This window comes from Zonotrichia albicollis, chromosome 16, assembly GCF_047830755.1.
Source record: "Zonotrichia albicollis isolate bZonAlb1 chromosome 16, bZonAlb1.hap1, whole genome shotgun sequence".
NCBI classification, from domain to species: Eukaryota; Metazoa; Chordata; class Aves; order Passeriformes; family Passerellidae; genus Zonotrichia; species Zonotrichia albicollis.
The window spans coordinates 2,600,357-2,613,065 of record NC_133834.1 but is presented as its reverse complement, the minus strand read 5'-3'; the positions used below and the strand labels follow the sequence as shown (position 1 = coordinate 2,613,065).

The window sequence follows — 12,709 nt, the reverse complement described above, 5'->3', positions numbered from 1 at the left end:
CCTGTTACAGATGGACACCTCAGTCACAGACAGATGGACAAGGTTCATTTCCCCAGTCCAAAACCCTACCTGGGATGATGCAGATTGAGCATCTGCTACTGGGCTGGCAACTCTGAGGGAAGAGGCAGGAACTGGAACACCTGACTACATGGGGGGATTTGGGGTCTGTCTTCCCTTCACTCAACAAGACTGACAAGAAGGATGCCCAACTTTTTCTATCTGAAAGGTGCAGAGAAGAGGTTTGAGCCAGGGTGGTCACGCTAAGCAGCAGGCAGGCACAGAGAAGATGCTGGACAAAGGGCAGGAGGCAAGAAAAGCAGGCAGAAGAAGTACTGTAAAGGATCATAAAAGCTGCATGTACACTTTCCTCCACAGAAAATGTCTTTCTGCTTTTATGGCAAGGAGCTGCTACAATTACAGCTTCTTTTATAAGCGAAGCAGAAACCAGATAATGAGCAAACCTCCCACGGTACAAAGGAGGTGACGAAGGCGCTCTAGGAGCCCTGATGGTCAGGCTTCCCTGCAACAGCCAAAAGCACAGAAAATTGCTAAAACCCATTTCCATTTCACCCTCTTCAGGGCTGTGAGCTGTTCATAGCCTTTTTCTTCCCCAAAGTACAAAAAGGATCATACCAAAAATGGGCCTATACAGACAGCAAGTGAAAACCCTTCAGCCAGACAAAGCAGAGCTTGCACATGCTGCATCATCCCTGGTCTGAGAGTGTAAAAAGAGGGAACAAAAAAAGGTTTCACAAAGAAAAAGCCAAGTAAGACATTGTCCAACCGAGGTGAGTCTGTACTTCACCACAGATGTTCAGGATTTCAGTGACACATGGGAAAATCAAGAGTTCTCACCAGTCATCTGCTCCTTGACCTCAAGACCCACTGAACGAGCAGAGCAGTTTGATGAAGCCATGTGTATGTGCAGGTGACTTCTGGAAACCAAATTTTTAACTTCCTAAGAAAGTTGCACCTCATTCCTGCATGGGAGCAAGCACAGAAGTCCGGGTGGTTTGGTAGGGAACAGGAAAATTCAGGCAGCAGCTCCACAGCGCTTCCACTGGATTGGGGTCACCCTCCAAAATCAAAATTCCCTGTTCTGTAAGGTCAGTTGTCCTCCATCAATGAAATGCATCAGCATCAGCTTCCAAAAATCAACTTTTTTCCCCTGGGTTTGGGTATAGGGGTTTTAAACAGTGTCAGGATCCCTTAGGAAGGGGAATGTAAGGGGGCTGATGCAGTCAGGCAGCCTGGGAGGTGGCACATACTTGTTTGCTTTAATTAAGATTAGGTTCCTAATATTCACAAGGAACCAATGTCCAACAAGCACTGCTTTGACCAGGCTGCTGAAATATCTGCTGCCACAGTCAGGAGAGCAGGGATGTGGGATGCTCCTGCCAAGAGCCATTTCCAGCTGCACATGTCACTGAGGTCATTAGAGAGGTGGAAAACACAGGGAGGGTTTTGCTTTAGTGATTTACTAATCTATTTCCCACCCATTTGCTGCTGCCATGTGAGCAACTGGAGATGTGTCCTCTCTGAGTTCATCCAGGAGGGAGAAAAATAGAGAAAAATGAGGTGACATTTTCTTTGGGGTGCCACCAGCCTGTCACAAGCCAGAGTCAGCACCCTCACCATGAAACCTCAAGGATTCCCTCCCCACCACGAGTCTCCAGACATGCAGAAGATGCAACTGCATCCTGCTGGAAGCACAGCACTGGGGTTTACAGAAATAACCTCCCAAGAGCACCCAGCACACTGAGTGTCTGCATTTCTCCACCAAAACAGCCTATTTTGGGAGATCACATCCTCCTGGGAACTGGGCAGGCTTCTGCTAAACCATCTGTGCCATGGCACAGCTGGAATACACCCAGCTGATGTCTGTGACTGTGGCAGGCCCCTGCCCAGCCCCTGCATCACTGACATTCCAGGGGTGGCAGTGGCTTTGTTTGTCCCCTCCAGCAGCTCCCAGTCCCCAGGCTGTGCACAAACACTGCCACAGCCCGGGGCCACACAGGAGGAGCTGCCTCTTCCACACCTGCTGGTTTGGGGAGATAAAACCATTTTCTCTTTTGCTTCCAGCTGCACCTTTTCCCTTGTCCCGTGAGACACAGGTGGCCACAGACTTGCACGTGAGAAGGCTTAGCAGCAGGATGGCAGGAGAGGGATGGAGTGGGATGGAGAAGAAAGGGCCTCTTCCAGCTTCCAGGGTCTAAAGATAATCCTCTGAACCCATATGGAAACAAGACTCTTGGCTTAATTTTTTTTTTTCATCTTTTGTGTGTGTGCTGACTTACTCCAGCAGGGCTGCCAGAAGCCTGCAGTTTATTTTTAAAATACTAAACAAGAGAAGTCCAATATACACAACAAAGACCCTAAGTTTTCACAGAAGCACTCTGCAGATGCTAAAAAAAGGAGGTGGCTTATCGGGTCATCAGCGAGGTGAGAGGCAGATTCTGACCTTGGTTTTGAGAAATGCTGAGCTGGCACGTCACACACCAGCTGGATCCCAAATTCACTCCAGGAACAGGCACAGAAATGGCTCGGCTTCCCAAGCACAGCCTGCCTTGGCAGGTACCCGTGCTCAGTGGGTGGGCAGCTGCTGGAATGACTGTCACCACCTCACCCAGAGCCCTGAGACCGTGCCCAGCTCGACACACAGACAAAGCACCTCAGCTCCCAGCTGGGCTCCACCAAACCCCCACCACAGGCAGATCAGCCTGCAGGGACATCATAAAAACACATTGCACAGCTTCTTCTAGAGGATTTAGATGAAAACAGCAGCACCTCCAGCTGTGAGGCTGTGGGAAGCAGTGCTGGGACGGAGGATGTGCCTCTCCCTCAAGGTGACAGCGCTCCTAATTGTGCCAGTCCAGCCGGCACGCCGGAGGGTGCGACCCAGTTCTGGGGCTTGTTATGAGGCTCACAGCGGTGCCAACACGCTGGAAAAGCTAAATTTAGGAGATAAACAGGCCTGGTGTTACACACCCAGGCAGGACTGGCTCTGTTACGAGAGCTGGAGAATCGATGCCGCCCGCTTCCGCGCGTTACAGCGGCGCTGCCGGAGTGAAAGCGTTACCGAGTCACTTGGAATAAAATTGCCACTAAATGCTATTTGGGAGATGGGGGAAAAAAAAAAAAAAGGCAAATCCTCACTCTTTCTCAGCTATTGTAGGAAATGAAAATGGCTATTGCTGCCTGGTAGAGAGTCCAATTATGAATAATGTGCGTTCTCTCCCTGCACAAAGGATGAAAGGCATCAGAGCTGGTGGTGACATTTTAAGACCGGAGATGTAAGAGCGGATCTGAGCCTCGTTGCAAGCCCAGCTTTACCCCAATAAAGAAACACTTTCTGCAGTCAATTGCCTTGCAGCGTAGCTTGAAGCCCTGCTATTGATCTAGCATCTGTTATAAGCAGATAATCATCGCCACTGTGCCATGGCTGCTATGATGGGGTCTAAAAGCACTTTCCAGAAGCTGGTTGAGGGCTGTTTTCTGCTCTCCCCTGCAGCTGCAGGAAGGCAAAGGTTTGTGGGGGAGCCCACAAAAGTCTCGCAGGTTGACAGAATTTGAAGGCCAGAAAAAAAATATTGAATTCCCTCAATTCATTCATCTCCCAGCGCTGTAAACTTCAGGTGACTGAGGTGCACTCCCTACAAGGCTCTGCTGCCATCCCAGCCCTCACACAGTCATTTCATACCCTGCAATTTCCTTTCCCCAGTGAGGTGCTGACACACCAACATCAAGCCACAGCTCAATCTTTTCCTTCTCTAAGACAGGCAGCGAGAGCTGCTGAAATCTCTCAGCATCAGGCATTTTTCTCCTGTCCCCAAAAGGTTTCTCAGGCTTTGACTCGCTGAGGTTTGAATCCTGGCATCTCCTGAGCTTCCATCTACTGCCGAGCAGCGTGGGGATGATTTGGGGCAGGCACCTTCCTCCAAGTTTAGCAAGAAGTGGTCAGAGTAGGTGAAATCAGAAAATCAGACTGCCAGCGTCTGCAATCTTCCCCCTCCCTTCCAGTGCAAGCACTTCTTACCCACTAGGCAGATTCCTCCAGTCTCCAAAGAAGGAGAAAAGGATGGGAAATTAAAAATAAATGAACCAAGAGATACACATCCATCAGGAGCCAGGCGTTGTCAGCCCAGGTCCCTGTGCAACTACTTCTTTAATCAAAACCTCATGCAGCTTAAACGCTTGACAGAAGTCTAGAACAGACATCGTGCTACCCTGAACAGGAAAAGCTGCAACCTTGAAGAATAAAATCACTGTCTGATGGGGTCTATTTTCCTTAAAATCACGCTAAATTACGCCAAGCCCGTTCCTAGCAGTGACATTTGAGGTTTCACCCTGCAGATTCCTGTGAGACACACGGGTGTCTCTCGTGGGTGACCAGAGGTGATGGGAGGAGTGAGGGCGCCAGCTGAAGATGAGCCATTTCTAAATCGGTCCGTGACGCCAGACCTAAATTTTTAAGAGGCTCAAATCAAGAAAAGATTGCTGATGGATGCACTCCCCACTTCAAACTCACTTGCGTGGTGATGGACGTCAGACTGCTGGCCTCATGGCTATGCCTGGCTGCTACTGGGAGGGACAGAAACCTTCCAGCTTTCTAGAAACTCCTCGTGTGCCAAGGCTCAGCCAGCTCCTCAGAGCCTGCTGCATGCAGGTTATCTGCCTCTCTTGGCTTGAAAGTGTTTGTCCCTGAGGAGTTTTTATTTATTGCCTTCCTTAGTTACCAAGGGATGAGGAGTTTCTCCCATCGTTCTGCAGCTTTCCAAACACAGATGGGATTTATTGAAGTTCCTGCTGCTCTGGCCTCATTAAGGTTTTATGGCACAGCTCCAGAGATGTGCCTGCTCCTTGCTGGGTGCCCCTCTACAGCCCCACGGTGGCTCAGGTCTCTTGGCTGCACTGAACATCCTTGGGGAGTTTTAAGTGATTTCATTCCCCAAAACAGCTCTGCTGCTTCCTTTTGAGACCTCACCTGCACCCTGTCTCCTGTGGGAACACAGCTCCCAGCAGCTCCTCTCATAACAGACACAGTGGGTGGGAAAGCAGAGACAGCAGAGAGGGAAAAATATGAGAAAAACGAGAATAATGCAGTAGCACATTCAGGCTGTGCCATGGACAATATAACCTGTCCAGGGGCAGGCAGGATTTTCACTGGCATGAAGGGGGTGGAAGCAGAGGAGGGGACGCAAGCCCAGGGTTTGGTGAGGAAATGCAGCAGGTGGCCTTGGGGAGACATTGCTGGAACCCTCCTGCACATGCCTGCAGGGAGGAAGGAGGGAATTGTGAGTCCTGAGGCCTTCTAGAAGAGCTTTTCTCCCCTGTAGAGAACAGGAGGGAGCACTAGCACAGCCCAGCTGGAGTCTGCAAATTGCTCCATTTAGGCTCTGGTCCTCAAAATTGCTCTTACCTAAAGTACATCCACCGACCTGACAAGCACCACATTTTTCTCTGGAGACCACACTCCTCCACAGCCTCCAGAGCTTGTGCTTCATCCCCAAACTCTACAGGTTTTGTCCCAGAGAAACATGCCTGTGCTCACCAGGTCACCTTGCTGTGATCAAGGCCTTGGGATGTGCCTGTCCATGACCCAAGCACTGCATGGAGCCAGGGTTTCCCCACCACACATTTATTCAGAGGCATTGCACAGCAAGGACAACCCAGCACCAAACTCTGGAAGAGGCAGACCTGGCTGGAGTTCAGCAGAAACAGGGAATTAAGACACTGAACTAAATCAAACTAAATCCCCACCCAATTTCTATCCAAATCAGGAATTTCATGCACAGGAGAGATTTTGACCAGCATCCCACATTAGTTATTGAGCAGAGAGAGCACAGAGTGCTTGGCACTGTGCAGGATTCCAGTCTTTGCACTGAAGCTCTCGGAAACCCGGAGTAATTCAGATGCAGAAGCAATCTCAGCTGCTGGGAAGGAACTCAAACAGCCAAGGACAGAGAGAGCCTGTGCAGGGATGGAGGGAAAGAAAGAAGAGCTGCTGGCTGGGTGCAGGGAGGGGACAATGAGCACATGGATAAAAGGATGGGGAGGAGGTAAAGGAAGGAGGTCAGGGAAAATCCATGGATAGCCAGGGCCACTCTTGCTGAATTGTACCCAACAGTGGGGGCTTGTTTGGGGCTGCAGGACCCACAGACTCCCTGCAAGAGCCTTCCAGCATTGCCTGGTGTGAGCCACACATGGGACTGCAAACACCAGGGAGATGCTGGGGGGCTTGGGCAGAGCAAGGATGGAGGCACACGGACTGCAAGCCCCCCCCCCCGGCCCATTCCAGATGGACAAACACGAAATGCCACGCTCAGAGCTCTCCCCAGCACTCAGCTCAGGCTGCTCACTCAAACCTCCTGCTCGTCTGGCTTGGAGTGCCACCTGCTGCCAACGGCGCCGCTCTCCAGTCCCTGCGAGGGGACAACAGCAGCGCAGAGCAACAAACTTCCTGCTCTTACATCGGCGTTCCTGTCCTTTAACAGCAGCCAAACTCCTGATCCAAAAAGCAACGCTATTTCCCAAGCTGCAGGCGTCCCACGAGTTGCAGGCATAGCAGCAGATGCTAATAAAGTGCTTTTTTCTTTGCCTTTCATGCAGTTTCTCGCTGGAGCCAGCCTCTCCCCCCAGAGACCACATCCTGAATCTTCTTGTTCATTGATTCTTTATGCTAAATGATGACTCTGCAGCCGAAATAATGTGGCATATTCCAGCTCGCATTTCAGCCACCGTGAGACTTTTTAATAACGAGTTGCATGAAAAATTAGAGAGGCTGCAACAAAGAGCTCCGACAGAGGTTTCCAAAGTGACTCACAGCCTGCAGAGCCTCCCTTTTCCAAAGCCCAGTGTGAAACAATCTCAAGAGCCCCCGCACTCAGAGACAGAGGAGTCCTTCCCCTCTGGAAAAATAAGGCCTTGTAAAGGAGAATTCTCCAGGGAGAGAATCCCTGCAGGGAGGTTTGGTGGGCGGGTTTGGGACTCGTGGCTGAGATGACATCCCATCCCCAGGAGTGCTCACAGGGGTGCTGCAGGGTGGGAGTCACCTCATCCTGGGCTTCCTGCTTGGCATATTGGCTCGGGAATGCTCCAGAATGGGGCCAGCAATGACTCCTGCAGGTTTTGCAAGGAGGCAGCAAAGCACAGCAGTAACAGGCAGTGGAGGTTTATCCAGCCTTGGCTCCCAAAGCACTGTGGCACCCACAGCCACAGCAAACATCACCCCTGCACAGGTATCTGCTCCTCCTAGGGCTGGCTTGCTGCCCACCCTGCAGCTCTCTGCCAGGCTTTGCAGCATGATGGAGGAGGGATTTTTTTCAGGCCAACTTTTGGCTGACTGTCTTTGCTTCCTGCCATCCACAAGAGCAGCTGCCAACATATTTCAAGGGGAAGCAGCAGGCAGCATATCCAGTGCAGCCACCCTGATGGGGATTAATGCCATTCATGCTCAGCCCCAGTAGTGAGCAGAGCCTGGCTGCTGGGTGGGACATGTGGCTGAAGGATGGGTTTGATTGCTCTGCTCCAGATTCCTTCTGTATCCTGAGCTGGGTCCCACTTCACCTCCTCTGTGACAGCCCTCACAGTCACCCCCAGCCCCAGGAGCTGCAGCACAGCCCCCTGCTCACCCACTCCTGAGATCTAATTGAGCAAAATTCCTCCACCCAGCCCAGCACACTTCTCAAAAGAGATTTTTCCTCCCAAAGGAAGCTGGGAAAGGAAGGCTGAGAGTAAAGGAGCAGCTGGCACAAAGGCAGTTCTTACCACATTCCAGAAGAAAGGGTTGAAGGCTATGGAGAGGACAGCCACAATGAAGCCAGTGTCAGTGACATCCACGTAGCCAAAGAGCCGCACCATGGCTGCCACATCCACCTGTGGAAGAAGGGACGGTTACTGCATTCACCTCAAACCAGCTGCCCCAAGGGCACATGAACTTTTTACTAGCCCTAAGCAATGTGTTGTTACAGCTTGCAAAGTGCTGTGTCAAGGTGCAAAGCCCAGGAGGAGGATGGGGAATTCTCCAAGCTGTCCCCCCAAACCTCACACTCACAGCGTGCCCAAAAGGACACAGGATCAGAGGTGACACTGCTGCTCTGAGGATGAGCACCAGTCCCCTGTTTTAGGGGAGGGAGCACCATTCCACAGCATCTCAGCATCCCTGGGGACACAGGGCTGTCCCAGGGGTGCTGGTCTGCATGGAATCCCCCAGCAATGAGCTGTGTCAGCTTCAAACTCGTCTCCCATAAAGCCAGAGTGATGCAAATCCCCTCCACAGCAAGGGGGAATGCATTTGCACTGTATGGAGCTGCAGAAGTATTTCCTGTCTTAATGACAACAACAAAACCCCCTTAAAACTCACTGCTCTCCTTTTTAAAAAGAGATATTTTTCCCCAGACAGCTCCCTGACATTGTCAGTGTTTTTACGTGCAGTAAGCCATGCTGCTTCTCCCTCTACACTCCCTCTCCTCCCTGTGCTGGTATTTGGATGAAAAACAGCCAGTGTCTTTTTTTTTTTCCTTTGGTCAAAACCTTTGAAAACAAAAAACCAAAATAGCCCATCCCAAGCCCAGCCTTCACTTGAAACAAAACCAAGACAACAACATCGAGATGTGGAAGGATTTTGCTTCCCCAACACAGCTGTGTTTTCAAGACCTCTGGATGCCAGGGGACAGGCACAGCTCGAAAAGGTATCAGGGAGGGAAATTCCCACTGGTTCCTCACAGGCTCTTGGGAAGAACCAGAGCCACAGTGTCATCCATGGAAAGGGGCTGGTAAGCCAGCACCTCTCCTAGGCCAGGGGAAAGGCTGTGGGAGCAGCTCCCATGCTGGCCCAGGGCACATCCAGCCTCTCCAAGCGCCTCCTGCCCAGCCATGAGTGCCCAGGGTGCAAAGTGCAGGAGCAAAGACTGCACAGCCCTGGGGAAAGGGGGGATGGATCCTCACTGGGGCCCACAGCTGCCCTCAAACCACTGCCCAGCTCCTCCAGTCTCCCTATCTGAGCCCTGGGGACACACGTGCTGGCAGGGAACAATGGGAACAGCCCCATGGCCTGATCCAGACCCATCTCCCTCTATTCCCACCCTCCACAGCCTCTCCTCCCCTCCCTTCACCCCCGAGCAGCCCTTCCCCACCAGACCTCATCCCTCCAAACTGCAGAGCCACAACCCGAGCAGCTGCTGGCACCGGGGCCGAACTGTCTAATCCCGTTTCAATTGCAATCCCGTGGGACCAGGACAGCTTCTTTCCTCTCGTTTTGTACGCTGCTGAGCACAGTGCTAGCACGGGCTGAACAAAAGCTTCTTGACCTACTAACTCCTGGCAGGCACCATCGTTAACATCGCACTCACCTTCTTTTCTCCCGCTCAACAACCAAATTCGCGGCAGCCAGCGGGAGGCAGATTGGCCTGTGCCTGGCTGTGTGCTTCTCGGGATAAAAGGGGAGCCCTAATGGGATGAGCTGTCTCTGCGAGCTGCTGGGACAGCCAAGTAACGGGCACAGAACATTCAACTTTGCCCCCTCCTCCACGCTGGAGGGATCAATGACCGTGGCGAGCGGTGCCCGCTTGATCAAAGCCCCGAAGTCAGCGAGGGTGGGAACAGCACGGGCGGCTGGGCGAGAGCTGTGCAGGCACCCAGGTGAGAGCTGTACAGGCACCCAGGTGACAGCTGCTCGGGCACCTGGTGGGACATGAATGGGCACACGGGGAGAGCTGTACAGGCACCGAGGTGAGAGCTGTTCGGGCACCCAGGTAAGAGCTGTGCAGGCACCCAGGTGAGAGCTGTGCAAGCACCCAGGTGAGAGCTGTACAGGCACACAGGTAAGAGCTGTACAGGCCCCAGGTGCGAGCTGTACAGGCACCCAGGTGACAGCTGCTCGGGCACCTGGTGGGACATGAATGGGCACACGGGGAGAGCTGTACAGGCACCGAGGTGAGAGCTGTTCGGGCACCCAGGTGAGAGCTGTACAGGCACCCAGGTGGCAGCTGCAGGGATACCTGGATGGGACAGGAACAGGCACACAGGGGAGACTTGGGGAGAGCAATACAGGCACCAAGACGAGAGCTGCATGGGCACCCAGGTGAGAGCTGTATCGGCACCAGAGTGAGAGATGAATGGATACCTGGATGGGAGCTGCACGGGCCCTTCAACAAGAGCTGCAGGGGCTCCCGGGTGAGCCGCTGGCAGCACCCCCGGGCATTCCCGCAGTGCCAGCGCAGCCCCTGCCTCCTGCTCAGCCCGTGCCGTGCCGGCTGCGGTGGCACCGCGCTGGGCAGGGCGCTGGGTGCACCTGGGGAACCGGGACCGAGCATTCCGAGGCCTGCTGCACCTGCAGGGGCGATTCCCAGCGGATCCGCCGAGCCCCGCGGCGGCACCGGGAGGGCGGGGGATCCACGCCCGGGCTCCCCCCGCTGCCCCAGGCCGGGCCCTCCCCGAGGCCCTCCCTCCCGCGCCCGGCCCGCCGGTACCTGGCCGTAGTCCAGGCCGCCCAGCCCCTCGCAGCACTCCCGCGGGAAGCGCCGGGCCCCGCCCGCCGCCGCCTCCCGCCGCCCCGCGCCCGGCCCGCGCCGCCCCGCCATGGCCGGGTGCCCCCGCCGCTCCCCGGCCCGGGCCCAGCGCCGGGCCCGCGGTGGCGCTGCCGGGAGCCGCGGTCCCGCCCCGCCGGGAGGAGCCGGGCCTGGAGCCGCGGCGGGCCCGGGGCCTGCGGGCCGGGGGCAGCACTGACCTCAGGCCGCGGCTGCGTGAGCGTGTGGGGCCGCGGCCGGACGGAGAGCGGCCCCGCGGCTGCACTGGGACCCGGCCCGCGGGAGCGGCGGGAGCGGGCGGGACGGACCCCCCGGGGCCGCAGCGGGAGCGGGGGAGCGGCTGGGAGTGGGACGGCCCTGGTGGGAGAGGGAGCGAGAACCGAGTGGGCACCGCTGCAGCGGGGGAGAGACGGGCACTGCCAGCCCCCATCTGTCCCCTGCCAGCCCTTGCCCGTTCCCTGCCAGCCCCTGCCCGTTCCATGCCCGTTCCCTGCCTGCCCCTTGCCTGATCCCTCCCCGTTCCCTTTTGCCCAGAGAAACCGTGACTGCCCCATGCCTGGAGGAGGTCCAGGCCAGGCTGGACTGGGCTTGGAGCAACCTGGCCTACTCCAAGGTTTTCCAGCCCTTGGCTGGGGGTGGAATGAGGTGATCTTTAAGGTCCCTTCCAACCGAAACTGTTGTATGATTCCATGATTCTGTGATCTCTGCCCTGTCCCAGATCAGTGCTCACACCATGGCCAGGAGCTGGGAAACAACTGCAGTGGCTCCCTGGCACAGGAAATTAAATGCTGTTTGACCAATATTACTCATTCAAGGGCAAAATCTAAAGCTACCAAGTCTAAACGTATTTTAAGGACAATTCATTGCAGCCTTCTGCCTTCAGCAGTGCAGTATTTTTTTTTTTTTATTGCTGTTATTATTACTACTCATTATTTTTTTACTTCATTCCTCTCTAGGATGTTTCTGGTTGGTGCACCTCATGGGCTGCAGTCCTGGACCTGTCTGGGTAGGGTAGTATCATCCCTGTAGGTCCCTGAAGGTCTGTGCTTTTGCAGATCCTGCTTTGCAAGGAAATAAATTTTCTTCAAAAAGGAATTCGGTGTGAATGATCTGCAAGTGTCCCTCCCAGAGGCCTCATGGGAGCAGGAAAGGGACAGGATATCCGAGTACTCATGTCCTGGCAGGCACTGAACGTGTGCATGAGTGATGGCTCACTTGAAGCCCTCCCCAGGAGAATGGCATCTCTGGAGGATTACACTTCAGCAGACCCCAGGGATCCCAGTTTGGCTCCTGGGGAAGCCTTCCTTAGTTCTGCTGCTCCAAACCCCTCGGGGCACCAGCACATCCCCATGTCCTCACCTGCACCGTCAGCTCCGGTGCTCACACCGGGCCCAGGGAGCGCATCCACAGCATGAGCTGGGCTGGTTTGGGGTGAGGCACACACCGAGGCGCTGTGGGTGGGAGCAGCGTTCCCCATGGATGATCTCCAGCTGCTTGCAGCCTCTTCTCCCCCGTGCTGGATGATTTTGCTGTGCCAAGTGTGTAATTATCGCCTGTGCCATCTCGCGGGCTGGGCCGCTGGAGCAGGTGGGAGGATGTTTGTTCTGAGTCCCACCAGCTGGGTGCTGGGAGCAGCAGCAAGGGTGATGGGGATGAGGTGGGGGAAGCGATGGTGGCTGGGGATGGGTGAGATGCTGATGTCCCTCTCCAGGAGGAACCAGCAGGGAGAAATCTCCAAACTGTCCTGGCTGCAAGGGGAAGGTGTCCTGGTGATGCCAGCGTTGCCAGCTGGGAAAGGACAAGGGTATTGTGGCACAGCGTGGGGAGGAATGGGTCTGGCTGAGGGATGGATGGTGAGGAGGTGCAGAGGGATGAAGTGTCTCACCGGATCCTCATTTAGGGTCAGCAGAGCTGGGCTGTCATGGAAATGTCTCTCCTGTCACCCCAGTGAAGGCACATGCTGCAGAATCCAGTCCTGCCACCAGCTCACTTGTGTTTGGGGCAGTGAATCACCCTTGAGCCTCCTTGCCATTTCCACTGCCAAATTCCCTGTCCATGGAAGTTTTCCATGTAAAAAGGAAAAAAGCTGTTTGTGGCAGTGAGGCCCCTCCGTGCTGGCCTTCATCCCACCTTGGACACATCCCTGCAGCTGTGAAGGAGACAAAGAGGGCTTTCTGCAAAGG

At 54.6% G+C, this 12,709-nt stretch overlaps 1 protein-coding gene across 3 annotated transcripts in view; it reads right to left on the bottom strand.

Moving 5' to 3' along the window:
- Nucleotides 1–10,872, bottom strand: part of PEMT (phosphatidylethanolamine N-methyltransferase) — a 42,057-nt gene extending 31,185 nt beyond the window's left edge. The window contains exons 1-2 of one of the 3 annotated variants that reach the window (XM_074552674.1): nucleotides 10,727–10,872; nucleotides 7,768–7,875 (exon numbers count right to left, since the gene is read on the bottom strand). In XM_074552674.1, the coding sequence (XP_074408775.1) occupies nucleotides 7,768–7,860 (93 nt within the window). In that variant the 5' untranslated portion in view covers nucleotides 7,861–7,875; nucleotides 10,727–10,872. Of the gene's footprint in view, nucleotides 1–7,767; nucleotides 7,876–9,350; nucleotides 9,507–10,469; nucleotides 10,624–10,726 lie in introns of those variants that run through there. The other 2 variants (XM_074552675.1, XM_005487442.4) reach the window with 2 other exon arrangements.
- Between the last annotated feature and the right edge of the window lie 1,837 nt (nucleotides 10,873–12,709).